General features: G+C 44.1%; 1 protein-coding gene across 3 annotated transcripts; it reads left to right on the top strand.

Moving 5' to 3' along the window:
• Positions 1–641: 641 nt before the first annotated feature.
• LOC309688976 (cyclin-dependent kinase 5 activator 1-like) lies at positions 642–7,343 on the top strand. 3 transcript variants are annotated; one of them, XM_082505080.1, is made up of 4 exons: positions 642–821; positions 922–1,324; positions 1,893–2,030; positions 6,527–7,343. In XM_082505080.1, exons 2-4 carry the CDS (start codon positions 950–952, stop codon positions 7,022–7,024), a joined length of 1,011 nt encoding a protein of 336 aa, XP_082361206.1. In that variant the 5' UTR covers positions 642–821; positions 922–949; the 3' UTR covers positions 7,025–7,343. The 3 variants fall into 3 exon arrangements, with proteins under 3 accessions (XP_082361206.1, XP_082361208.1, XP_082361207.1); XM_082505082.1 differs by having other exon boundaries at positions 642–783; XM_082505081.1 differs by lacking the exon at positions 642–821 and having other exon boundaries at positions 900–1,324.
• The last annotated feature ends 18,024 nt before the right edge of the window (positions 7,344–25,367 follow it).

The raw sequence follows: 25,367 nt of genomic DNA on the forward strand, positions 1-25,367 counted from the left end.
GAACCTCATTTTTGACCAGGATATGTCGTTCAATGCACATATTGAAATATGTAGGACTGCTTTCTCACTTTCCTCTGAAAGCTCCTCGAATATCCAGCCTGAAAATATCTAAATGCCTTCATTAATTTTTACTTAATAACTCAGTGATTTAGTAAGTGTGACTTAAAAATGTATTCAAATGTTTTAGAGTTAAACAAAAGCTCATCAGCAACAACCAGTTCTTTTCAGTCACTGCATCTCTTCCTACTCCTCCTCAGCAACAGGACAGCTCCCTCTGGAGGACACTGAGAAAACTGCAGGTCAAACTGAGAGGTCTGATTAGTGTGTTTGTGGTAATAGAGATCAATAAAGCTGATTCTGAATCTGTACTAATAAAAGCTCCACCGAGCAATCAAACAGCTGAACCGTCACACAGGATGCATCTGCCTTTAATCTGACAAGCTCATGATCTCCGACATTTTATAGTGTAAGGTTCCGGCTTTGGTTTCCTGCACAATAAAAGCCTTGCAGCTTGTCTCTTCTGAGAGGCTTTTATTGTGAAACATCCACAGGAAGTGGGGTTTGAACTGCAGATCACAGATGAGCCAAAAACATGTGGATCAGTACTTCTGTTTGTGTACCTCAGTGTGTATTTGTACACAGTATGTCAGTTTACTTTCTCCACCTCTCCAGGTGTATCCAGGTGTTGCAATAGATGCCTCGCAGCTGCTTGTCTCTCCAAGTGCATTGTGGGTGACTGCATCTGTTTCTTTGTTGTAAAAACAACGGATCAGAGACTAAAACGTAAGCCCTGCACGCCAGCCTGCATCACACGCGGACAGGTGAGACAGACAGACGGATGGGCTTTCTCTCTCCTCTTCTCTCTTTCTCATCCCCTCCTTGTTCCTTTTCCTCCCTCCTCCTCCTCCTCTGTTGCTGCAGTGCCTCTCGCCTCCATCTGGTTGTCGTCATGGGAACGGTGCTGTCTCTGTCTCCGGGCTCACGGAAAGCCGCTCGGGGCCCGGAGGAGCTCGCGGTAAAGAAGCCGCTGGAGGAGGAGGAGAAGGACGGAACAAGGAAGAAGAAGAGGCACCCGGTGCTCCTGCACGCGCTCAGCTGGAAGAAACGGCTCGTGGCCGCGCGAGCGAAGAGGAAGGGAGGGAAGAAAGTGAAGCCCGCAGTGTCCGAGCCCAGGCACGTGCAGCAGGAGCGCCGCGAGCCCAGAGTAGCGAAGCCCGGACACAAACACGGACCCATCCCGGTGCCCGTGCCCACGGTCCCAGACCAGAACCAGAGACAGGCCTGGCCCGAGCCGCTCGTGTCCCCACGGAGGGTGGTGGTTCAGGTGGGTGAGTCAGTGAGGGGTGCTCATGTGTGTTGGCAGAGGTCATCAGCTGGTTTTTAATCAGAGACACGTAGACAGACAGACAGTAAGTGCATGCGCTTGAAGGTCAGAACATTAGGAACAGTGAAGGCAGAAAAACGTGATGCTAAATAATAAAAATGGAGAAGCCGTGAAACCTAACAAAGGAATCAGGAATAATAGATGTAAAATAATTAATATAAATTCATTCATAAAATAAGATTTTTATAAAATGGGGGTGTAAGAAGAATTATTCTGAAATTAATAATAACTAGAAACTCTGTGGTGAATACAGTTTTATTGTTAAGGGTCTGAGGTGGTTCAAAGACAGTTTTCAGTCTAAAAAACCCGGAGGAAAAAAACTCCCATCTGATTATAAAGTTTAAAACATCAGAGGGCACCACACACATCCACCCAGAGGACAGGTTCCACCTACAGAACCTTCAACAGAACCTCAGGTTCTACAGAAACCCAAACACTTTGTTCTACTTCCTGTGTTACAACAAAAAGCTTCCTCTCCTCGCTCCTTGTTTCCTTGTCTTCTCTGCAGGCGTCCACAGGTGAGCTCCTACGCTGTCTCTCCGACTTCATGTGTCGCCGCTGTGTCAAACTGAAGGAGCTCTCATCCAATCAGATCGTTCTGTGGTTCAGAAACGTGGACCGAGCGTTGCTCGTTCAGGGTTGGCAGGTGAGAGCCCATCTGTGTGTCTGTGCTAGTCTCACCTGTCCAGAGCTGTTATCTGCATTCATTTACCTTAACCTCAGGGTTTAACATGTGTGCTTACATGAAAGGGGCAGGGCTTGTAACTCCTCTGGCCAGTCACGGTGTTTACAGTGGTGACAGCTGAGTGGCTTATTTCCAAAGGAAGACAAACTGTATATTAGAGAGATATGAAGGTTTCAGACATGCTACAGACTGAAAGTAACAGACTGCTCCACACAGAGCACTGTCGGTGGAAACGTGTGTGTGTGTCTGTGTTTGTGTGTGTGTGCACTTTAACTTCATGTTGTATGTTTTTATTTCATATCTACTGTGGTATTTAATAAACATGTCATGTTACTGTAGGTTGTTGCTGTGTTTACAAACTGCTGCTGAAAATTAACCTCAGCATCGATGTTTGGGCGTTGCATGTTAAAAATGATAAAACGTTACATTCAGGTCATGTTAGCACAGCTGAAAACTGGAGGAGCATGCTTGGTTTTGTTTGGCTTGGTTTGGTTCTGCTTGGTTTGGTTTGGTTCAGTTTGGCTTTGTTTGGTTTAGGTTGGTTTGGTTGGGTTAGGCTTGGTTTGATTGGCCTCCTCAGTTTCTGTGGGCTCGATTATTGTCTCAAGAGAACATCAGACTTCAGGGAGATCGATGGTTGGTGGCAGTTCTGAGACATGAGCCTCTGAAGCCTTGATCTCTTTCAAATCCCTTCTCCAGAAATTTGCAGTGGCAGTCAGAATGAAGGAAGACGGGTGGACGAATAACTACATGAACAAATCAGTCCTCCTCTTACTTCCAAGATAAGATAAGATAGAACTTTATTAATCCCTCGGGTGGGTTCCTCTGGGAAATTCGACTTTCCAGCATCAAGTCTGAACTGGGTTGTTTAATCTTCAGTTTGCAGCCGTCTGCTTTTAAGGGGTTAATGATGTAATTTTAATAAGGAGAGATCACTTGGATGAATTGAATGTAATTCACTGAGATAGAGAAATTATATTATTTTAAATGTATTCTGCCATTAGACTCTGATGACCCGTCATGGCAAAGTGGACTACCAGTGGTGATAGGATTTAGAACAGGACTCCTGGGAGTCTAGACACTGGTTTGGATGGGGCTCCAATTGAGGTGTCTATGAGGTGGAGATGGGATGGAGGTGGGATGTACAAATGAGAGTCTGAAAGGGAGAATGACTGAGAGCATAGATTGAATCTATGCAAATTGGGGGCTGATTGGCTCAAAGATGGCGGGCGATAAAATGAGCCTAACACCCAGGAAAGCAGGTGTATGCTTATTGAACTTAGGCATAAGCTTCATAATGATGTCACTTGGATGTCTTCTGCTATTGGTCAGTCATCATCGGTGGAAGTGTTGTGACACTACGAACTATAATAATAATAATAATAATAATAATAATAATAATAATAATAATAATAATACATTTTATTTATAGGCGCCTTTCAGACCCTCAAGGTCACCTCACAGTAGCACGTAAACGTGAACTAATAGATAACAATGATATTAATCCAGAATAATTCACCTATTAGTTCAGCTGCTCTTTCTGTAGTACTAGTACTGTTGTCCCTTCATTGCCCTGTCATTGGCTGGCGTTGGCCAGGTGATAGAGCATGTTGTCTGCTAAATGGAAGGCTGATTGTTTGATTGAGATCAGTCCACATTTTGAAACGTGTCCTTGGGCATTGTACCGTCCTCAGAAAGACCACTATAGTGGGTCCGGGATGGGCGTGAGGTTCTGGGGGCGCTCCGTCTCTGGGCTGGGGCCCGGGCCGGGCCTCGGGGGCTTGGGTCCTGGTTGGTGTGTTGCTGGGGTTGTGGGCGGGTGGGTGCATGGGGGCCCAGCCCTGGAGCAGGGTGCCGCCGGTGCATCGAGCCACCTGGGGGGCTCTTCAACTGGTGGGGAAGATTGTCACATCTTGCAGGAGCTTTCCTCTCCTCAGGGGCTCTCTCTGCGGGAGGGGGAGATACAGGAGAGGTGGAAGAAGATCTCAGCCTGGGTGTTTATTGTCTTATGTAGTCTGGAAGAAGAGTGGATGGTGGGGTGGGTGCAGTTTTCTCTGTGGTGGGGTTGGGTGGACTGTCCCGGGCTCTGTGGGGCCGGGAGGCGCTGCTGCGCTGGGCCCCGGTCTGGATGGGCCTGGGCCCCCTTTCCCTGGCGGATCGCGGAGTATGGGGGTGCCTACTGGGGTCAGCGGGGGAGCTGGCCCCAGGGAGGGGTCACTTGCCCCTCCCTTCCTTCCCTCCCCATCTCCAGCTGCCTCCCTCTTCCCGCTCCACCACAACCACCCACACATGCAGGACCTTGGAGTAGGGGTATGTCACCAGGGTGCAGAGGAGACCCCCCCCCCCCCCCCCCCCTTCCCCGTCCCCTTCTGGCTGCCTCTGCCTCAATTTTATCCCACAACTTAGACATTCACATTACTCACACTCTCATTACACATACATATAGGATCTTGGGGGTGGGCACGATACACGGAATCCAAAGTACCATCAGGGTGTACACCCCACCCCTGGTGTCGTTGCCCACCTCTCAATTTTGAATACACGTAGACACTGAGGGCTAGCAGGAGGGACCATGCGCTTACCTGCTGCTCTCTGGCAGGTAGCTCCATGCCCTCCTGGGTTTTAAATGCACCTTAGAACACACATGCATCAACACTACAATGAGCGGGTGGAGGGAGGTTTGGAGTCTTCTCTCACCCCCATTCTCTGCGACCTGCTGGAGCGGGGGGGCTAGGAGGAGGAGTTGGCCGTCCGACTGCGGTCTGGAGTGTGGGGCCTTCCTGCTGCTGCGGAGTCGGGGCGGTCTGCCTCCCCCCACCGCAGGGAAAAGGGTAACACCACCTGGGTCTGGGTGCAGTTCCCCCCTCCAGGGCCAAGGGTACCTAGACCCGGTTTGTAGAGTACGCTTGGGGAGTGTGATTGTGTGTACAGCGTCTCTTTATGTCTGTCTCCACGTTGTTTGAGTGTGGAGTAAGTGCATATGAGAGCATGAGGGTGGGAATGGATGTTTGTATATGTGTGTGCCTGTATTTCTGTGTCTATATGTCAGGTTGGGTGTCAGGCGCCACCTCTCTGGGGACATCTTAGGCCCTCCAAGGTATGGAGGCCTATCTCCCCCTACCACCACTTCCCTGCCAGTGGCGGACTCCCTCAGACATCGGTGCGTTGGTGGTTCTTTGTGTCCGGGGATGGGCGTCCAGGTACACACCGGCTCACTCCTTGGCGGCCGCTTATTGGGGCCTGGGGCCTGGGGCTCGCTCGGGCCACTTCGGAGGTGGGGTGCCCCCGGCCTCTCGGCCTGGGGCTCGGTCACTCAGGCACGGCTGGCTGCCGGCGGAGCTCACGGGCGCGTCACTGCAACTCCCCCTGGCTTCTGCTCCGCGGCTGCTGAGTGAGCCCTCATCTGGGACTCTCCTCAGCTCTTTCTGGGACAGTGGCGCGGCTGCCCCTCTGTTGGTCTTCCTTGGTCTCTTGTGTTCTGGGGGCCTCTGGATGTCTGGAGTTTTGATCTCCTCCATACCTGCTTCATGCCCTGGAGGACAGGGCTGTGGCCCCCCCACACCCTCTAGCAGATCATTACATGAAGGAACCTTTAAAAAACAAAAAACAAAAACAAGCGCGTCCATGCTCACAGGTGTACACACGGGTGATCACACCCACAAACTACACCCTTTTTGGCTCCTACCTCAAAGCACACTGTGTTCTGTTGATCTTATGTGCTGCACAATAATGTTTAATATTTAGTATTTACTGTCATATTCCCATATATCATTGTGAGGTTGTTTATTCTATTACTCTTGTTCTCTTCTGCTTGTGTTCTTTTTTCTTTCTCAGCAGGTGACCCAGGTGATCGATATATGCATTTTTTTTTCTTCTTTTTTTTTTCTGCTCATTCTGTTGGTTTTTGTCTTTTGCCCTTCTCCCCTGTCCCTCTTCTCAGCTGTTTCTCTTTCCCTCTTTCTTTCTCCCCTTCTTTCCCCCAGTCAAGTCTGTCCCGTATTCAATAAGTGAAAATAAAATGAACAATAAAAGGTGAATCAAATGGACCATTACGGCAAGGCTGGGATGGTCAATTTGGTAAAGTAAATCCGTTGGGTCTCTTTCTTTGCCTTTAGACAAAAATTCTGATGGCAAAAGAGCCAAACGGGACAGGCAAAAAAAAAAAAAAAAGAAAAAAAAAAAAGAAAGACCACTATAGTGAGTGTAAAACAGCTCTGTATGAGTGTGGATGGACGTGTGGATGGATGAGTGGACAAATGTGTGGACAGATGTGTGGATGAATGAGTGGATAGATGTGTGGTTGGATGAGTGGACAGATGTGTGCATGGATGTGTGGATGAGTGGGTGGATGGACGTGTGGATGCATGTGTGGACGTATGGGTGGACAGATGGGAGGATGGATGGGTGGATGACTCTAAGACTGGTTGTAAAGTCCACTCTCGGTTGTCCCCCTGCAGGACCAGTGCTTCATCAGTCCGGCCAGCCTGGTGTTTGTGTACCTGCTGTGCAGGGACGTGGTGGATGAGGATACTGCTTCAGAGCACGAGCTCCACGCCACATTCCTCACCTGTCTCTATCTGGCCTACTCCTACTTGGGCAACGAGATCTCCTACCCCCTGAAGCCTTTCCTAGTGGAGTCCAGTCGTGATGCATTCTGGGATCGAGCGCTAGAGCTGATCGAGCGCCTTAGCGGCAACATGCTGCGAATCAACGCTGATCCACACTTCTTCACCGAGGTGTTTCAGGACCTGAAGAAGCAGGGCACATCAAGAGCGAGGGAAGCGGAGAAAGATGGGAAACAGCAGGAGAAGGAGGAGTTGAAAGAGGGGCAGGAGGAAAAGATGGAGAAGAAGGAGGACGTCAGCAAAGAGAAACCTGAGGAGCAGCAGCAGCAAGAGAAGGAGGGGCCGAATGAAGACGATGAAGAAGGCAAGCTGGATGATCTGGACCGCTAACAGAGAGAGGAGATCGGCAGTGTTTGTTACAGAGACTTGCCCAGCAACCATTGACCCGCTAGGGTCTGAATGTAAACCGCTGTTAGCGCGGCGACTGACAAGCGGCAGGCGCGATGCCAAAAGTTTTACAGACACTAGCTCACTTTAACTGCATGATGTCAATCAAGCTTGTAGACAAGTTACCATGGCAACCCTACCATCTCAAGCCTTATTTTGTTTAGTTGCACAATTTGGGGGTAGGGACAGAAAGCATCACACGTGACAGCAGCATGTTCAGGTCAACGCTGGTTTTGGTTCTGTTCTGAGGTTTCGTTTCTGAGTTGGTGGGGTTTTTTTGGGGGGTGGGTGGGTGTTTCTGGGTTCTGCCATTCTTTAAAAAACAAACCATGTATTGTTTTTTTTTAATGGGACTGACCTGAATGCGGCCCGTCTGAGGCGGTCCGCTGGTTAGAGTTGGGGTAACAGGTGACAACCCCTACAAACATGCAGGTTAGCATGTGGTGATGCATAATGATTAAATCTGGAGTTTTAATGTGTTAATGAAATAGTATCACTTAGTTTTATAAGGACAGAGGCAGTGATGCTGTACGCCCTGTACCTGCACAGGTGTGTGCACGAGTGAGTTCCAACCAGAAAGAAAACCATCTATTTTCTTTTGATAGAGTCAGAAAAGCTGGAGGGGGCAGACATAGAGCTTTAAAACGACTCATTTTTTATTACGTCTGACTCATCGTAGATGGAGTGCACAGGGAGATGTTTGTGGTTCATGAACTGCAGGTTTTTTTGTTTTTTTTTTTAATCATTGGACGTTGATCAGCAGGACAATTGGTGATCGTCTCAGCTCTGAAACTGTCCTGTGCTGATCAGCAAGCTGCTTCAACTCGTTTCCTTCCTTTACTTTAGCTGGACTGAAGTTACTCACTGAGAGACAGGGATGCAGGAAAGGTTCCAGGTGTTTCACTTCATGTGGTTGTGCAGATGAAATCGTCTTTGAAAATAACTTGTTATTGTATTTATTCAGCTCATCAGAGCCCAAAGTGTATTTATTGATCAGAATCAATATTATTGAATGTTGAGTGGAAGATCTCCTCCTCCAGGAGGTTAGGGATGAAAATCTGACATTTTAACTTCCTGTAAACATAGTCCCATTAACAGAGCTGTGTAATGCAGATTTTCTCAGACAGGTCGTGTGACCTGGCAGTCAGCTGACGTGATTTTGATGTTTTCTGTCTCTGGTCTGAAAGTTGAATGTAAAAGCAGTCAGATCGACTGACCCTGCTGAACCATCATCATAAACAACAAAAGTCAGCTGTGTGTGTGTGACCTCTTATTTCCCTTTTCACCTGTGGTTTCATCTGCAGGCCACACTCTGTTCTACCTGCCTGTATCCATGGAATGAAAGATGAAGGTTTGAACCTGTCTGCTTGTGTTGTTTGGGTAACCCTCGGTCTTCAGACGGGACGAGAGTTCAGACCTGAGTCCCAGTTCATCCTGTTAGCCCTTTAAACTAGATCTTAAATGTGCCACTACGTGCACACTGCTAAATCTGAAGTGGCCAGAAGTTTGTGATGTGATGACAACTGCAGTCGTGGTTATTTCAGCCCCCTGACTGATGCCGAGACTGAGAGACAAGACCCTAAGTCAGGGGTGGGGAACTCGAGAGCTGGTGTCCTGCAGGTTTTAGATGTGTCCTTCTTCTTCTGAATCTGAATCTGTGTAGGGTTTATTGGCGGTTGGCAAACAGCAAGATGGTGCATTACCGCCACCAACTGGTGTGGAGTGTTAGATGTGCACTTGATCCAACACAGCTGATTTAAATGACTAAATGACCTCCTCAGCATGGCTGTATCCCAATTCAGGGTCTGCAGCCTTAAAGTACGCAGCCTCAACGCTCCTCAAGGGCCGCGTACTCAAAGACCGCTAAGGCTGGAAGTGTGAGGCTTGTGAAATGGGACGGTCTAGCCTCCGTCGCGCTGCCCAGCTTGCCTAGCAACCATGATAGCTGGAAACATGTGGTTGACAGAAATGAAGGAGAACATATTTTGCTTGTTTGTTTTTTTTCCACACGAGCTTTGTGTGATTTAATAAGTATCTGAGGCTGAGACCACAGGACTAAAACATGATTGTTGGGCTTCATATCTGTACTGAACAGTCATATAAGATTAGTTAGTAAATAACAGTTAGCTAATGTTGTTCATGAGACTAAAGTCAGTGTAAATATGATATGGCCAATATAATAGTTATTATATTAATCATTATTAGTTATTACAGCAGTGAGTTTGAACTCTCAAATCAAATCACTTCTATTGTCACATCACATGTGCAGGTACACTGGGACAGCACATGTGAGTGAAATTCATGCGAGTGAACTCTGTGTCAAATACTGAGCTTCAGTAAAGATTCAAGTTGCAGTTATTTATATGTCCTATCACCTTAAATCTTCATTCAAAGACACTCAAGTATCTTTGACAGTGTATATATAGATGTATCATATATAAGAGACAAATATTGTTCGTTTAATTTGTTGGCATTACTAAATTTGTCTCAATGCTTACATATATGTGTAAAAAGAAAATGTGCGAGCTGTGATAACTGTTTCTGATAGAATGAAGAGTAGACGGATATATGAAATATTCCTTTATTGGGTGAGAAAATCAGACCATGTCATAACTGCTTTAAGTCATACAGAATAGACATCAGAGCCTTAAACAGGCTGACTTCTGCTAAATGGGTCAAACTGGGCAGAAAGTCTACAAACTAGGGCTGCACGATTTTGCATAAAATGAGAATCATGATTTTTTGGCTTAGAATTGAGATCACGATTCTCTCACAATTTTCTTTTCCAGTATAAATATTTATTACATATATTAACTGCACATCAACTTCGTAACAGTTGAGACTGAACATAAAAACAATAAATAAACATAAAAACAACAAATGTCTCACGTTTTGTTGTTGCTGCAAAATGTTGTACTGCTTGAAATTCCGTCTCCACCATTGCTCGACACTGCGTGTATAGAGCAGGTAGTGCAACAATAGAAAAAATAGTTGCGGGACGGCACTGTGTAGCGTTTGTCTAGGGTGTTGATCATTTTCCTGAATCCCTCGTTTTGCACAGTGTTGATGGAGCCATATCTTTGGTCAGGTGATAAGTGATAGCCTCCGTAATTTCTTTGTGCCTGCGGGAGTTCGACGGGTATAGGGAAGCGCTGTATAAGGTTCCCGCTATTGATGTTTGGGTGGTTGACCGGGACGGATTTTCTCCTGTCACTTTCTCGTCATCCCTGACGTGCTCTCCGTTGTTTTTTCCCTGCTAATTTTAGCATCACACGGCACAGCTTCTGTATCACATGGTATAAGGCTCCGCCCTTGTCATTTGTTGAGCAGGAAGAGTGAGCGCTTGTTTTCATGCAGAGTACGTCCCGGATCAAAATGCGGTACAATCGTCGTCGTTGTCTTTTTTTTTTTTTTTTTTTTTTTTAATCGTTGTCATTTGGAAATGAGATCGCACATAAGTATGAATCGAGATCGCGATTTTCTAACGATTAATCGTGCAGCCCTACTACAAACGCATAACATCCTTACAGAATATGATATAACACTATAGATCAACTTAGCTCAGAATATATAAAGCATATAAACAATTACAGCAATATGATGCAACAAACACAGCAGTGCTACTGATCCAAAATACTCAAAGCTTCATAGAACTGAAACAAACATTTATTTTTAGCTCCATTCTGCTGCTGATACATACTTTAGCTTTCTGAACATTAAACTTGTTGCTGCCTTTCATAGTGTGTAACTTGAAGGCCCTGAGTACTTTCTCCCACACTGAAAACACTGGGATGATCACATTATTTGAACATTACCTAATAAGACTGATTCAGGACAGACAGTTATGTTAAACTTTCCTAGCAGTCCTTCACAAACAGGGAACAGTATGGAGGCCTATCTCCCCTCACCACACTCCCTGCCGGTGACTGATGCCCTCAGGGGCCGGTGCATTGGTGGTTCTTGGTGTCCGGGGCTGGCCGCTCAGGTATGTACCGGCTCACTCCCGGTGGCTACTTGGCGGGGCCTGGTGCCCGTTGCTCGGTCAGGCCTCTTCCGGGCAAAGGGGGGCCCTCGGGCCTCCGGCCTCTGGGTCTGCGACTCGGTTCACTCTGGCACAGCTGGCTGCCGGCAGAGCCAGCGGGCACGCCGGTGCAGCCCCCTCTAGCTTCTGCTCGGTGGCTACTGGGTGACCCCTCGTCTGGGGATCCTCAGCCCTTCCCATGAGGGTGGCACGGATGCCCCTCCGGTGGTCCTCCTTGGGCTCTCGCACTCTGGGGCCTCTGGATGTCTGGGGCCTGGATCTCCTCCATGCCTGCTTCATGCCCTGGGCGACGGGGCTATTGCTCTCTACATCCTCTAGCAGACCATTACATGGGGAAACCTTTTGAATACAAGCATGATCCACACAGGTATGCACACGGGTGTTCACTGTTCATAGACGTAAATTACACCTTTCTTGGCTGCTACTTCAAAGCACATTGTGCGCTGTCTGTCCTGCGTGCTGCACAACAACATTCAATATTTAGTATTTACTGCTGTTTACACTTAGCTAGATTAATGCGATGTTTTTTTTTGCTTGTTTTCTATTCTTTCTCTCTCAACAGGTGATCCAGGAGATTTTTTTTCCCCTTTCTCGCTGTTCCTCTCCCCTTCTGTTTTTCTTTTCCTTCCTCTTTCTTTCTCCCTTTCCTATCCCTCACTCATGTCTGTCCCGTCTGTAACAAGTGAAAATAAAATAAAATAAATAATAAAAACAAAGGTCGATTAAATGGACCAATACGGCAATGCCATGATGATCCATTTGGCAAAATAAATCCATTGGGTCTCCTTGTTGGTCTTCAGACAACAATTCTGACGGCTAAAGAACCAAATGGGACAGGCAAAAAAAAAAGAGAAAAAAAAGAGAGAGAAAGAAACAGAGAGAGAGTGCAGGACAGACAGACAGGTGACAGTCTCAGGTGTACACACTGCTACACAACAGCACCAGAGAAGCAGGATTTAGTGTTTGTGTTATTACGAGTGCTAAACAAGAAGAGTCCCAGATGGTACAGTGGACACATGTGTGACTGCTGTGATTAAAGCATCTTTCTTTCAGCTTAACGAGTGAACCGTCAGCTTGTTCAAACACACGTTAAAGTCCGTTTGGCTCGACACCACCGAACAGGGGCAGCAATATAACATAGCTAACATTAACAGTGCAGTGAATCCTGCTTGTGCCGTGATGTTCAGGACTGCAAACCGAGCAGCATCACTCACTTTCAGCTTGTTGTGTTTGTGGATATATGACTGACTTTAATTATCCATAAAATCATCAGATTCTCTGTAAGATTAAGGTCGACTATTGAACGGCGTATATTTTAAAGTGAAGGCTTTAAAACAAAGTTGGTACTAACATCGCTAATGTTTGAAACTTTGCCGACCTGTGGCCAACAGTAATGATTTAATGTTCTTCGTTATTAAACGTTTGCACGTAAATAAGTGACACAATTCAGTATTTACTTTTAAAAGTTTACTCTTCGGCTGCCTCGCTTCAGCTGTCCGCTTTTTTTTTCTGCAAAATTATCCACACCCATCGCCGCGCTATAAAGTCTGGGATATGTTTGAAGGATACACCAACTCATCCTTAAAATTCAGGGAAATAAGGACTCATTTGAGGGCCGCATTTTGAGCAACCTTCGAATTGGGACAGCCTCTGTCTCGTCACTGTGACGTAATCAGCCTTAAAATGCAGCCTTTGAGGCAGCAGACCCTGAATTGGGATACAGCAAACATGTCTTGAAGTTCTCCAGAGTCCTGGTAATGAACTAATCACTTGATTCAGGTGTGCTGACCCAGGGTGAGATCTAAAACCTGCAGGACACCGGCCCTTGAGTCCTAGAGTTCCCGACCCCTGCACTAAGTCGAGACCTGGAAAGCTGAAACTTGGATAATCAGTGTCTGTGTTCACTCGATTACAAAAGAACTAAGTTGGTAAGGAAAAGACACATGACAGAAAGACAGGCGGGTTGATGGATGGATAACTTGATGGATGGATTACATAACACAACGTAAGCACATCTACAGATGTGAACACAGGTCACATGATCCCAGCAGTCATGTGAACACAGCCTGGCATAAACTCTTTTTTTTTAAAAAGAGGTCCCAGTGTGAGTAATCCGTCCAGTGTGCCCGGTAGTCCATGGTTATGCTCAGGTTTACTGCGTGAACTGGGGCTCATCTCACGCAGCATTACAGGTATTAACCTAATCCAGCCACAGATGTGTTTCTCCAGCTGTCTCTGTTTCACTGCAGAGCCGCTGCATCACTGCTCCGCTTTTTCAGAGTAACCCAGGCACAGGTCATATGATGCAGCTCTGCTCACTGCCCATTGGTCCAGATTTGCTGCAGAAAGAGAGAGATGAGAGTGGGGTGAACAAGGAAGTAAAGTCACTCTTCTTCGTCTGTTTCATTCAGCAAACTTGCAGTGCTCCCTGCAGCACTGTCAGGGTGAGCGCTGCACTTTTCGGTTTACGTGTTTGTACCTCAGCTGCTGCTTCATTATTAATAAATGATGACTAAATCAGACCAATATCAAATTCAAATTCAAAATTCAAATTTTTATTTGTCACGTACACAGTCATACACAGTACGATATGCAGTGAAATGCTTAGACAACTGCTTGTGACCTAAAGACAAAAAAGGAAAAGGCTATGAATAAGATAGGAAATAAATTTAAAAAAATTAAGAAGTGTAAATTTAACTAGGAAGGAATAAAATATAAAAAATTAAGGTTAAAAATGAAATAACTGAACAACACAAATTAGAATGAAGGGTAAATTTAACTGGGAAAGAATAAGATAAAATATATAAATTAAAGTTGAAAATAAAATAACTGTACAACAAAATACACAATACACAGTATAGAACTATATAAGAAGTATGAAGAAATATAAATAAATAAATAAATAAATAAATATATACACAATAACAGCAGCTGTACAAGTATTAACTGGAAATGAAGAATATAATGTCCAGTGTTGTGCAATCCACATTATGTCTTGTGCAGTGCAAATATGCTTAAAGTGATTTTAGTGATGAAGTGAAAACAATGTCCAGAATGTCCAGTGTGTGTGTAAGAACTATATGTGTGGGTCAGTACTGTGTGGTGGTGTGATTGAGAGACCGTATCGCCTGCGGGAAGAAGCTCCTCCTCAGTCTCTCTGTGTTGGTCTTCAGGGAGCGGAATCGCTTTCCTGACCTCAACAGAGAGAACAGTCTGTTGTTGGGATGGCTGAGGTCCTTCACGATCTTCCTGGCCTTGGTCCAGCACCGCCTGCTGTAGATTGAGTGCAGGTCAGGGAGCTCGGAGCAGATGGTGCGCTCAGCTGACCACACAACCCTCTGTAGAGCTCATCTGTCTTGCATGGTGCTGTTCCCGAACCAGGTTAAGATGTTTCCCGTCAGGATGCTCTCTATGGTGCACGAGTAAAAGTTCCTGAGCACCTTGGAGGGCAGTTGGAAGTCTCTCAAGCGTCTGAGGTGGTAGAGACGCTGACGGGCCTTTTTCACCACGGTGTTGATGTGACAGGACCATGACAGGTCCTGCGTGATGTGAATTCCGAGGTATTTGAAGCTGTCCACTCTCTCCACTGGGCACTCGTTGATGACAGGGGTCTGGTAGTTCCTCTCCTGCTTAGTGCTGAAGTCCACTATCAGCTCCTTTGTCTTACTGACGTTTAGAAGGAGGTTGTTCCTCTGGCACCAGTTCTCCAGATTCCTAATCTCCTTCAGGTAGGCCGTCTCATTGTTATCAGAGATCAGGCCCACCACGACGGTGTCGTCAGCAAACTTGATGATGGTGGTGGAGCTGGTAGTGGCCACACAGTCATATGTGTACAGAGAGTACAGTAGGGGGCTCAGAACACACCCCTGGGGGGCTCCAGTGCTGAGAGTGGTGGAGGCTGAGACATGTCCGCCCATCCTTACTGCCCGTGGTCTGCCAGTTAGGAAGTTGGAGATCCACTGACACATACAGTGGGGCAAAAAAGTATTTAGTCAGCCACCGATTGTGCAAGTTCCCCCACCTAAAATGATGGCAGAGGTCAGTAATTTGCACCAGAGGTACACTTCAACTGTGAGAGACAGAATGTGAAAAAAAAATGCATGAATCCACATGGTAGGATTTGTAAAGAATTTATTGGTAAATCAGGGTGGAAAATAAGTATTTGGTCAATAACAAAAATACAACTCAATACTTTGTAACATAACCTTTGTTGGCAATAACAGAGGTCAAACGTTTACTATAGGTCTTTACCAGGTTTGCACACACAGTAGCTGGTATTTTGGCCCATTCCTCCATGCAGATCTTCTCGAGAGCAGTGATGTTTTGGGGCTGTCGCCGAGCAACACGGACTTTCAAACTCCCGCCACAGATTTTCTATGGGGTTGAGGTCTGGAGACTGGCTAGGCCACTCCAGGACTTTCAAATGCTTCTTACGGAGCCACTCCTTTGTTGCCCAGGCGGTGTGTTTTGGATCATTGTCATGTTGGAAGACCCAGCCTCGTTTCATCTTCAAAGTGCTCACTGATGGAAGGAGGTTTTGGTTCAAAATCTCACGATACATGGCCCCATTCATTCTGTCCTTAATACGGATCAGTCGTCCTGTCCCCTTGGCAGAAAAACAGCCCCATAGCATGATGTTTCCACCCCCATGCTTCACAGTAGGTATGGTGTTCTTGGGATGCAACTCAGTATTCTTCTTCCTCCAAACACGACGAGTTGAGTTTATACCAAAAAGTTCTACTTTGGTTTCATCTGACCACATGACATTCTCCCAATCCTCTGCTGTATCATTCATGTGCTCTCTGGCAAACTTCAGACGGGCCTGGACATGCACTGGCTTCAGCAGCGGAACACGTCTGGCACTGCGGGATTTGATTCCCTGCCGTTGTAGTGTGTTACTGATGGTGACCTTTGTTACTTTGGTCCCAGCTCTCTGCAGGTCATTCACCAGGTCCCCCCGTGTGGTTCTGGGATCTTTGCTCACCGTTCTCATGATCATTTTGACCCCACGGGATGAGATCTTGCGTGGAGCCCCAGATCGAGGGAGATTATCAGTGGTCTTGTATGTCTTCCATTTTCTGATGATTGCTCCCACAGTTGATTTTTTTCACACCAAGCTGCTTGCCTATTGTAGATTCACTCTTCCCAGTCTGGTGCAGGTCTACAATACTTTTCCTGGTGTCCTTCGAAAGCTCTTTGGTCTTGGCCATGGCGGAGTTTGGAGTCTGACTGTTTGAGGCTGTGGAAAGGTGTCTTTTATACAGATGATGAGTTCAAACAGGTGCCATTCATACAGGTAACGAGTGGGGGACAGAAAAGCTTCTTACAGAAGACGTTACAGGTCTGTGAGAGCCAGAGATTTTCCTTGTTTGAGGTGACCAAATACTTATTTTCCACCCTAATTTACGAAGTGTCAAACAGTGTCTGTTTGACTTCTGTCTTTTCTGTCCCTCTCTTGGCTTTAACACTTTTTCTTTGCTCCTCCCACTCTTGTTTTTTCAACTTGTTTTTCTTAAAAATTCTTTCCTACTTTTGTTCTTTTGTTTGTGTTTTTCTCTTTGCATGACTTTCTTGTCTTTACTTCTTTTCCCTTACTTGTGATCTATTTGTCTTTATTTGTTTACTACTTTTCTTTTTGTTTGTTTTTCTTGACTTTCTCGTCTTTCGTGACTTGTTTTCTTTTGTGACCTCTTTGTCTTTTTTTTTTCTTGTCTTTCTACTTTTCTTCATTTTCTGCTTGTTAAGTGTGCCTATGCCAAAAGGCACACTTATTACTATTGCTCGGATTTATTATTATTATTGTGTGGATGCCCTCAAGGGCATCCACACTATTGAGATCCTGTTTCTCTTTATTGTGTGGATGCTTATTGAGTTCCTCTTGGGACTTCCGTACACTTTTTGGCACTTAACTACACTACTTCCACAATTTTCAGCCGATTTTCACCGTTCAAATTGTAAACTATTCTGCTATTTCTGCTCATGATGGCTATGTCTTTTGGTATTTTTCACTATTATACTTTTTAAAATATTAAGCTTAATTTGTCCCATTGAAATGAATGGGAAACTTCTGCAATTCTGCTAAAATTTGCTTGTTTTTGAAACTTAACTACTTCCTCATATTTTCACGTAGAACAACCATTCAAACTTTAAAATGTTCTCAAATTATTGGGCTATTCAGGTATAAATCAGCTTTTTCAAATCTTTTACCGTTTTACTTTTATGCCTTTTAAAGTTTTCAGTTGCAAAATTGTGATTTTTCACAAAATACATGCGTTGTTATGGTTGCTATGCACTTGGCTTCCAGTGTGCCACTGAAGGTTTTGCAGTCTTCTCTTCATGTCTGAACAACTTCTTGCTACTTGCTCAATTTTCACTGCACCAAACTCATTCGCACAAAGAAGAGGTGGAGAGACTGACAATTCTGGTGAAATTAGCAGAAGCTGCTTAGAATTGTGCTGATAAGAGGTGAAAAGGCTAAATATTTGGCAGAAAAGAGGTGAATCAGAAGAATTTCTGCTGAAAAGAGTTAAAGAAGCAAAAAGATGAGCTGAAAAGAAGTGTATAAGCAGAAGTGCTTGCTGAAGATGGCTGTATGTGTAATGACACACTGGAGAGTGTCAAGAAAGCAGAGCGCATGCAAGCAGGGAACATGTATAGCAACTGTCACAGGTAGGATTCGAACCTCTGCCACCGGGTCTCACGGCAGCTGCCCTACCCTCTGAGCCAAATGAGTTCTGGTCACAAGCAAAGATATGATGAGAGGGAAAATGTGCACTGTGGAGCAGAAGCTCAAATTAGCAGAATAGAGGTGAAGAGGAAGAACTTTGTTGTGAAATGAGATAAAGAAACTGAAATTTGTGCTTAAAACAAGTGAAAAAGCTGAACTCTGAAATCCTGCTAAAACAGCAGAAGAGGCTGATATTTTTCAGCTACTCATTGAGCCAAACTGGTTCTCACGTAACTGAAAAAAGGTGGAAAAGCTTAAAATTCTAATGAAAACAGCAGAAGAGGCTGAGATTTGTGCTGATAAGAGGTGAAAATGCTGAACCAATAAGATGTAGTGCTTCTGTCTGCTTCATCAGGCTGTGTACTTGTATGTATTTCTGCCATAGACTGTTAACAAGAATCTGAGGTCCATATTAGAAAAGCTGCTAAAATCATAAAACTTTGCAGAATTATAATAAATTATCAATATGTATTACCAGTCTGTGATAGTGTATAAATTTGTAGTTAAAAAAAACATGTGGGCCAAGGTGGAATCGAACCCACGACCTTTGGTCTGAAGAGCCGTGTCATTACCAATCGCGCCACCCGGAAAGGGGGCGGGGCGCCTTAAAAAGCAGCGTGATCAGCAGTCAGAATTTGATCGCGGTGAGAGGTGAAAAACGCCGTTTTTTGGAGTTACAAAGCGTCGTGTAACTCAAAAACTAGGTGGGATAGAAGCATAATTCTTGCACTGGGTGAATCAGTGGACTTTGGTGTACTTTGACTGCGATTTACATAGCTCTTTGTACCTCCGTCGCGGAGATATGACGAGAGAAGAAACGGCTTCATTTTCAGAGTTTGAAAAATGAGAGGACATATTTCCACCCCTCAAACATGTTTTTGCAGAAACACTGTAATTTCGCTTAAAAATAGTATGAAATAGCAGTAATACTATGATTTGGCAGAAATACTACTTTTTAGCACAAATACTATTGTACAGAATGGTGTACGTCAGTTTAATGCTGGGTGGTGCTGCAATAGTAACTATCCTCGGCTGACATCCAGGGATTAGATTACCACAGGTGGAGTTTATTGGCGGTCAGATGGATGGTACAGGATGTGGAGAGGTGATATGGTGTGGTTTCTATGATTAAGAACAGGGTATGCATTACAACATGCATACAGATTAAAGATTAAGAAAACTGGCAACAAATTCCTCCACTACAAATCAGTCTGATACCACTTCTTACAGGGTTCACGTTTACTAAGTCACTACCCAGAAGGCGCCACAAGAGGGCACTCCAACACAAGAGATGACCTATTTACACTGATGCGATTAGTAAACAGTCAGCCCCTTACTGACTATGATTTGGCAGAAATACTATGACTTAGTAGTAATACTATAACATAACAGATTTCCTAAAAAAAATATGAAATTGCAGTAATTCTATGACTTGGCAGAGATACTACGTTTTAGCACAAATACTATAACAACGCAGAAATACTATGACTTAGTAGTAATACTATAACATAACAGTTCAATGTTCTTGCACAAATACCACAATATGGCAGAAATATTATGTTTTAGCACAAATACTGTGATTTGGTATAAATACTACGATTTGGCACACATACTATATTCCGCAGATACACTATAACATAACAGATATTCTACGACTTAGTAGTAATACTATAACATAACAGAATTATTAATTGGGCACAAATATCATGATTTGGCAAAAATACTATGATTGGGTACAAATACTATGATTTGGCAATAATACTGCATTTTAACACAACTACTGAGATTTGATTGAAATACTATGATTTAGAAGAAATACTATTACTCCATACAAATACGATGCTTTGGGACAAATACTATGTTTTGGTTCCAATGCTATGATGTGCAACAAATACTATGATTTGGCACAAGTACTATGATTTAGTACAAATACTATGATTTGGCAGAAATACTATGCCTTAGTAGTAATACTATAACATAAGAGATATACTATGGTTTTGCAGACATACTATGTTTTTGCACAAATACCATGATTTGGCACAAATGCTATGATTTAGCAGAAATACTATGATTGGGTACAAATACTATGATTTGGCAATAATACTGCGTTTTAACAACAACTACTGAGATTTGCTTGAAATACTATGATTTAGAAGAAATACTATGACTCCATACAAATACGATGCTTTGGCAGAAATACTATGATTTGGCAGAAGTACTATCATTTAGTACAAATACTATGATTGGGGTTAGGGAAAATGAAGCTCCTCCCTGCACGAGGAGGGCAGGAGCGGTGCACGGGCCATACTTTACTGACCCTTCCCAAGACCCACTACGTGAACACCACTCCGTCTTCCGTGTCCGTTACTCTCCGGTTCCAGATCAGGTAAGTACCTTCCTCATTTAGGCTTCCAGGTAAGTACCGTATTTTTATTATTGTTGTTTTTAATCCAATTGTATTAATATGCTTTTCTTACAGGTTTTTAAATTGTTTTTACCTTGCTTTTAGTTTTCAATCAACTGGTTTTTAATTGTGCTTTTAATAAAATTTATATTTTTCCAATGAATTTCAGTCTCCGTGTTGTTTTTCATGAATTCCAAATTTTAGGTTTCAAATTAGTTTTTTAGGCCGTACATAAACAAGAAAATGAAAAAACAGCAAATAAACCTCCCCCAAAAATAACAAACTAAAATAACAAACTAAAACAACAAACAAAACATTTTTATTAATGATGCATGGCTTGCGCTAGCTTTCGGCGATATTGTGCCTTCTTCAGGCTATGCTCATGCATCGGTGGCCAAATTCAAATAAAGGAGACTCCTCTCTGCCCCTCCTTTTATAGGCTTTTTTGACTCCTCCCTACGGTGCTTTGTGTTTTTCCTTTTTGGGTTTTCTTTTTAGTTTTTTTACTCTACTTTCTTTGGCTTAACCCTATCCTTTTCCTTTCCTTTCTCCTTTCCTACCCTTGCTTTGCCTTCTGTTTCCTTTTGCTCCTAATTCCTGCTTCCTTTCCTTTGGCTTACATACCCTCCTTTCCTAATTATACACCTGGCCTTCATTTTTGTTTATTTCTTTGTGTCTTTGGCCGTTAACTTGGGGTTCCTTTCACTGGGGTTGAGGGGAAATCAAAGTTGGGAGCACAGACCATACCTGCTCCCATCTCAGGCATCCAGGACCCCCCCAGTGGAGTTCCAAATGGAATGTCATAGATGCGGTTCGAGAGGTGGGGGGAGGAGGGGTGTAGAGGTTAGGTTTAGGGTCCACTCAAGGGGTGGGGGATGACCAACCCTCGTGTCCAAACAGGGTGGCAAGTGGTTAGGTTTAGGGTTAGGATGAGTGTTTGGGCCCCTCCTCCAATTGGAGGCGGGCGGTGCACGGGCCATCCCTCGGTAAGGGGCCTGGACCTTGGATTGTCCACGGCGTCCGCCATGGCGCACCAGGGTCCAGTCAGAAGTCCATCCAACCATGGTGAGTTGGATGGAGGCGAGTGTCTTTTTAAATTGGTTTTTCTACCAAATTTTAAATTAAATTTTTAAAGTAAATTTTTAAAGCTTTAACTTAAATATGTAATTTTTAACTTAAATTTTTAAAGAAATAAAATTAAAAAATGAATTGGTTTTGAAAAAAACCTTTTAGTTATTAAAGAAAAAAGAAATCAAATTACAATAGGCCAAATGAATATGAATTTGTGTGCCTATGTGGCAACGTTTCGACCTGTGAAGGTCTTCTTCAGGCCAGGCACACAGAAAAACAAATGAAAAACAGGCTTGCTCTCAGAGGTCTGCTCTGTCCGATGGCTTGGAATGAAATGAGCAGCGAGTGCCTTCCCCTTCTATTTATACCCTCCCACTTTTTTTCAGTTTGAATTTAGTTTTAGAAAGCCAAATTAGTGTTTTTACCCTTACGCTTTTAATTTTTCGAATAGAATTTTTACAAATGTATTTTTTAATCACTCCTCACTGGCAAAAACATATTTTTAGAAAGATTTTAACTTTTTAACCATGTAAATAATTTATAATCGTAGAAACAATTTTTTAACCACATTTAACCATGTCTACTGTATTTTTTTATTATTGTGTATGTAGCATTTTGTTGTAAGTCATGAATTGAGTGTTTTTAATTAATTGTAAATAATTTTTATCCAGTAATTAGGGTTAGGGCCAAATCAAAAAATATTTAATTATGAATTATGAACCCAATTAGGGTTAGGGGTTAGGTGAAAACAGGCCACCAAGGGCCTGGCAGGCACTGACCATCGTGGGGGCCGAGGGTTCTTGCCGGGAGGTGGAGACCCTGCCCGGGTGTTCCAAAAATTGCCCATATCTTGGGTTAACTGTCTTGGGGCCGTCGCGACGTTTCGGCTGAGTTGTGCCTTCTTCAGACTGGCCCGGTAATAATGACTCTTTTTATTTAGGTTCTTTCTCTTCCTTTTATTTAGGTTTTTTCAGGTAAGTATATTTTAACTTTACTTTTTCTTCTTTTTTTAGGTTCTGCGACAGGTAAGTATTTTTTTACTTTATTATTTCTTCTCCCTTCTTTTTTTAGGTTTTTTTCTTTCCTCTTTTTAGGTTTTTTGTTCAAAGTTGAATTTCAAACCCCCCCCTGGTTAGGGTAAGGGTTTGGGACAGGCAGGGGCATCTCCCACCCCCACGAGGCACGGGCAAAGTTAGGGGTTAGGTGAAAACAGGCCACCAAGGGCCTGGCAGGCACTGACCATCGTGGGGGCCGAGGGTTCTTGCCGGGAGGTGGAGACCCTGCCCGGGTGTTCCAAAAATTGCCCATATCTTGGGTTAACTGTCTTGGGGCCGTCGCGACGTTTCGGCTGAGTTGTGCCTTCTTCAGACTGGCCCGGTAATAATGACTCTTTTTATTTAGGTTCTTTCTCTTCCTTTTATTTAGGTTTTTTCAGGTAAGTATATTTTAACTTTACTTTTTCTTCTTTTTTTAGGTTCTGCGACAGGTAAGTATTTTTTTACTTTATTATTTCTTCTCCCTTCTTTTTTTAGGTTTTTTTCTTTCCTCTTTTTAGGTTTTTTGTTCAAAGTTGAATTTCAAACCCCCCCCTGGTTAGGGTAAGGGTTTGGGACAGGCAGGGGCATCTCCCACCCCCACGAGGCACGGGCAAAGTTAGGGGTTAGGTGAAAACAGGCCACCAAGGGCCTGGCAGGGTTAGGGGGTTAGGGTTAGGGTTAGGGTTAGGGGTTAGGGTTAGGGGTTAGGGTTAGGGTGTGGGGAAAGAATAGGCCCGGCTATGCCGGAACCTAGGTGCACGGTCCATCCATGGGACTGGTATTGGTGCCCCCTGATCAAAAAATTACCCTAAGCGGGTGTAGTGCACTGTGGTGGGCCATTCGCGACGTTTCGGCTTCTCTTGAGCCTTCCTCAGGCTGGCCCACCCGCTTTTGTGTTCTGTTTCGCCACTCTTGGCCTTTTATACTTTTCTTTTTCCTTACTGTTTTTCTTAACTTTTTCTGTTTCTTAGTTTTTTCTTTACTCTCAGTTTTTTCTGCTTTAGCTCTCCCTTTTTCAAACTTTTTCTGTTCTTTGTTCTTTCTGTTTTTCTTTATCTTTCTCTTTGTATTTCTGTTTGTGCTTTATTCTTTCTTTTGTTCTTTATTCTTTCTGTTTTTCTTTATCTTTCTCTTTGTATTTCTGTTTGTGCTTTATTCTTTCTTTTGTTCTTTATTCTTTCTGTTTTTCTTTATCTTTCTCTTTGTATTTCTGTTGTTCTTTAGTTTTTCTCTTGTTCTTTATTCGTTTTCATGCTCTTTATTCTTTCTCTTTATTTTTCCTTCTTTAAATGGCACCCCCTTCCTTTTAGACATCCCGTCCTGTGTTCTGTATTTTTCTGTTGTGGCACCCCCTTCCTGTAAATCCTTTCCTTGTGTACTGTTTTTTTCCTCTGACTTGCTTGTCTTTTGTTCTCTTTATTTAGGCTTTTAAGTGTCCCTTAGGGTTAGGGCTAGAAGGGGAGGGGGGAGGGGGGCAATGGGGTTAGGGTAAGGACAGGGTAGTGGGTGGGGGGCTCCCCACAATGAGGGAGAGAGGCAATGGGCAGGGGCACCACCAATCCCAGGAGGCACAGGCTGGTTAGGGTGTGGGGAAAGAATAGGCCCGGCTATGCCGGAACCTAGGTGCACGGTCCATCCATGGGACTGGTATTGGTGCCCCCTGATCAAAAAATTACCCTAAGCGGGTGTAGTGCACTGTGGTGGGCCATTCGCGACGTTTCGGCTTCTCTTGAGCCTTCCTCAGGCTGGCCCACCCGCTTTTGTGTTCTGTTTCGCCACTCTTGGCCTTTTATACTTTTCTTTTTCCTTACTGTTTTTCTTAACTTTTTCTGTTTCTTAGTTTTTTCTTTACTCTCAGTTTTTTCTGCTTTAGCTCTCCCTTTTTCAAACTTTTTCTGTTCTTTGTTCTTTCTGTTTTTCTTTATCTTTCTCTTTGTATTTCTGTTTGTGCTTTATTCTTTCTTTTGTTCTTTATTCTTTCTGTTTTTCTTTATCTTTCTCTTTGTATTTCTGTTTGTGCTTTATTCTTTCTTTTGTTCTTTATTCTTTCTGTTTTTCTTTATCTTTCTCTTTGTATTTCTGTTGTTCTTTAGTTTTTCTCTTGTTCTTTATTCGTTTTCATGCTCTTTATTCTTTCTCTTTAGGGTTAGGGTTAGGGGTTAGGGTTAGGGTTAGGGTTAGGGTTAGGGTTAGGGTTAGGGTTAGGGTTAGGGGTTAGGGTTAGGGTTAGGGTTAGGGGAGAAATAAGTTGGGAGTCCGGTCCCCGAAGGGGGCCGGGCTCCAATGCACTGGCCATGCCTGCTCCCGTCCCAGGCGGCAAGGTCCCCCACGGCTTTTTATTGTATTATCTTTTTATAGTCTCATTAATTTGATTTTAAAGTAATATTTAGGACACATCATCAGTAGTGGACCCTGGAATCATTGGATGTTTCGGCCATTATCACTAGACATCCTCCTCCAAGGAAGGCCCTGCCAAGGTTGATCACGCCTTGGAGTGTGTCATCAATTAAATAAGACAATAGTCATTAATTAATGCCTTTCTGGGCTTTAATTTTTAAAGTTTCCTAATAGTAATTAAGTAATGCCTTTCTGGGCTTTAATTTTTAAAGTTTCCAAGAGGCCAATCGGGCCCTGTCAGGTTCAATCGCCTTTTAGAGAGTTAATTAGGCCCTATTTGGGTTCATGGCAATCTAACGTATGTCCGTGACTTTGAGAATTTCACTCAAGAGCCACCCCGGGCGGTCTGCGCTTGGGGGGACGAAGGCAGTGTCCAAAGGTCGCCTGCGAATGCCCCAGCCGCGGAGACGTGGAGGTCTCCGATTGATTGCATGTCTGCACTTGGGGGGACGAAGGCAGTGCCCGAAGGCCGCCTGCGACTACCCCAGCCACGGAGACGCGGAGGTCTCCGATTGATTGCATGATCCATATGTCCTGCTCAACTCACAATTATTAGCTTTTAGCTTCTGCAGGTTTAAAGTACTAATAATTATTGACTTTTAGCTTCT

This window comes from Aulonocara stuartgranti, assembly GCF_965226115.1.
Source record: "Aulonocara stuartgranti genome assembly, chromosome: 15".
Classification (NCBI taxonomy): domain Eukaryota; kingdom Metazoa; phylum Chordata; class Actinopteri; order Cichliformes; family Cichlidae; genus Aulonocara; species Aulonocara stuartgranti.

Excerpts from the sequence above, each read along its gene's own strand:
- LOC309688976 (XM_082505080.1), top strand. The coding sequence starts at position 950 with ATGGGAACGGTGCTGTCTCTGTCTCCGGGCTCACGGAAAGCCGCTCGG. Across the intron at positions 1,325-1,892 it reads CACGGAGGGTGGTGGTTCAG|GCGTCCACAGGTGAGCTCCT; the intron begins GTGGGTGAGTCA and ends TCTTCTCTGCAG. Across the intron at positions 2,031-6,526 it reads TGCTCGTTCAGGGTTGGCAG|GACCAGTGCTTCATCAGTCC; the intron begins GTGAGAGCCCAT and ends GTCCCCCTGCAG.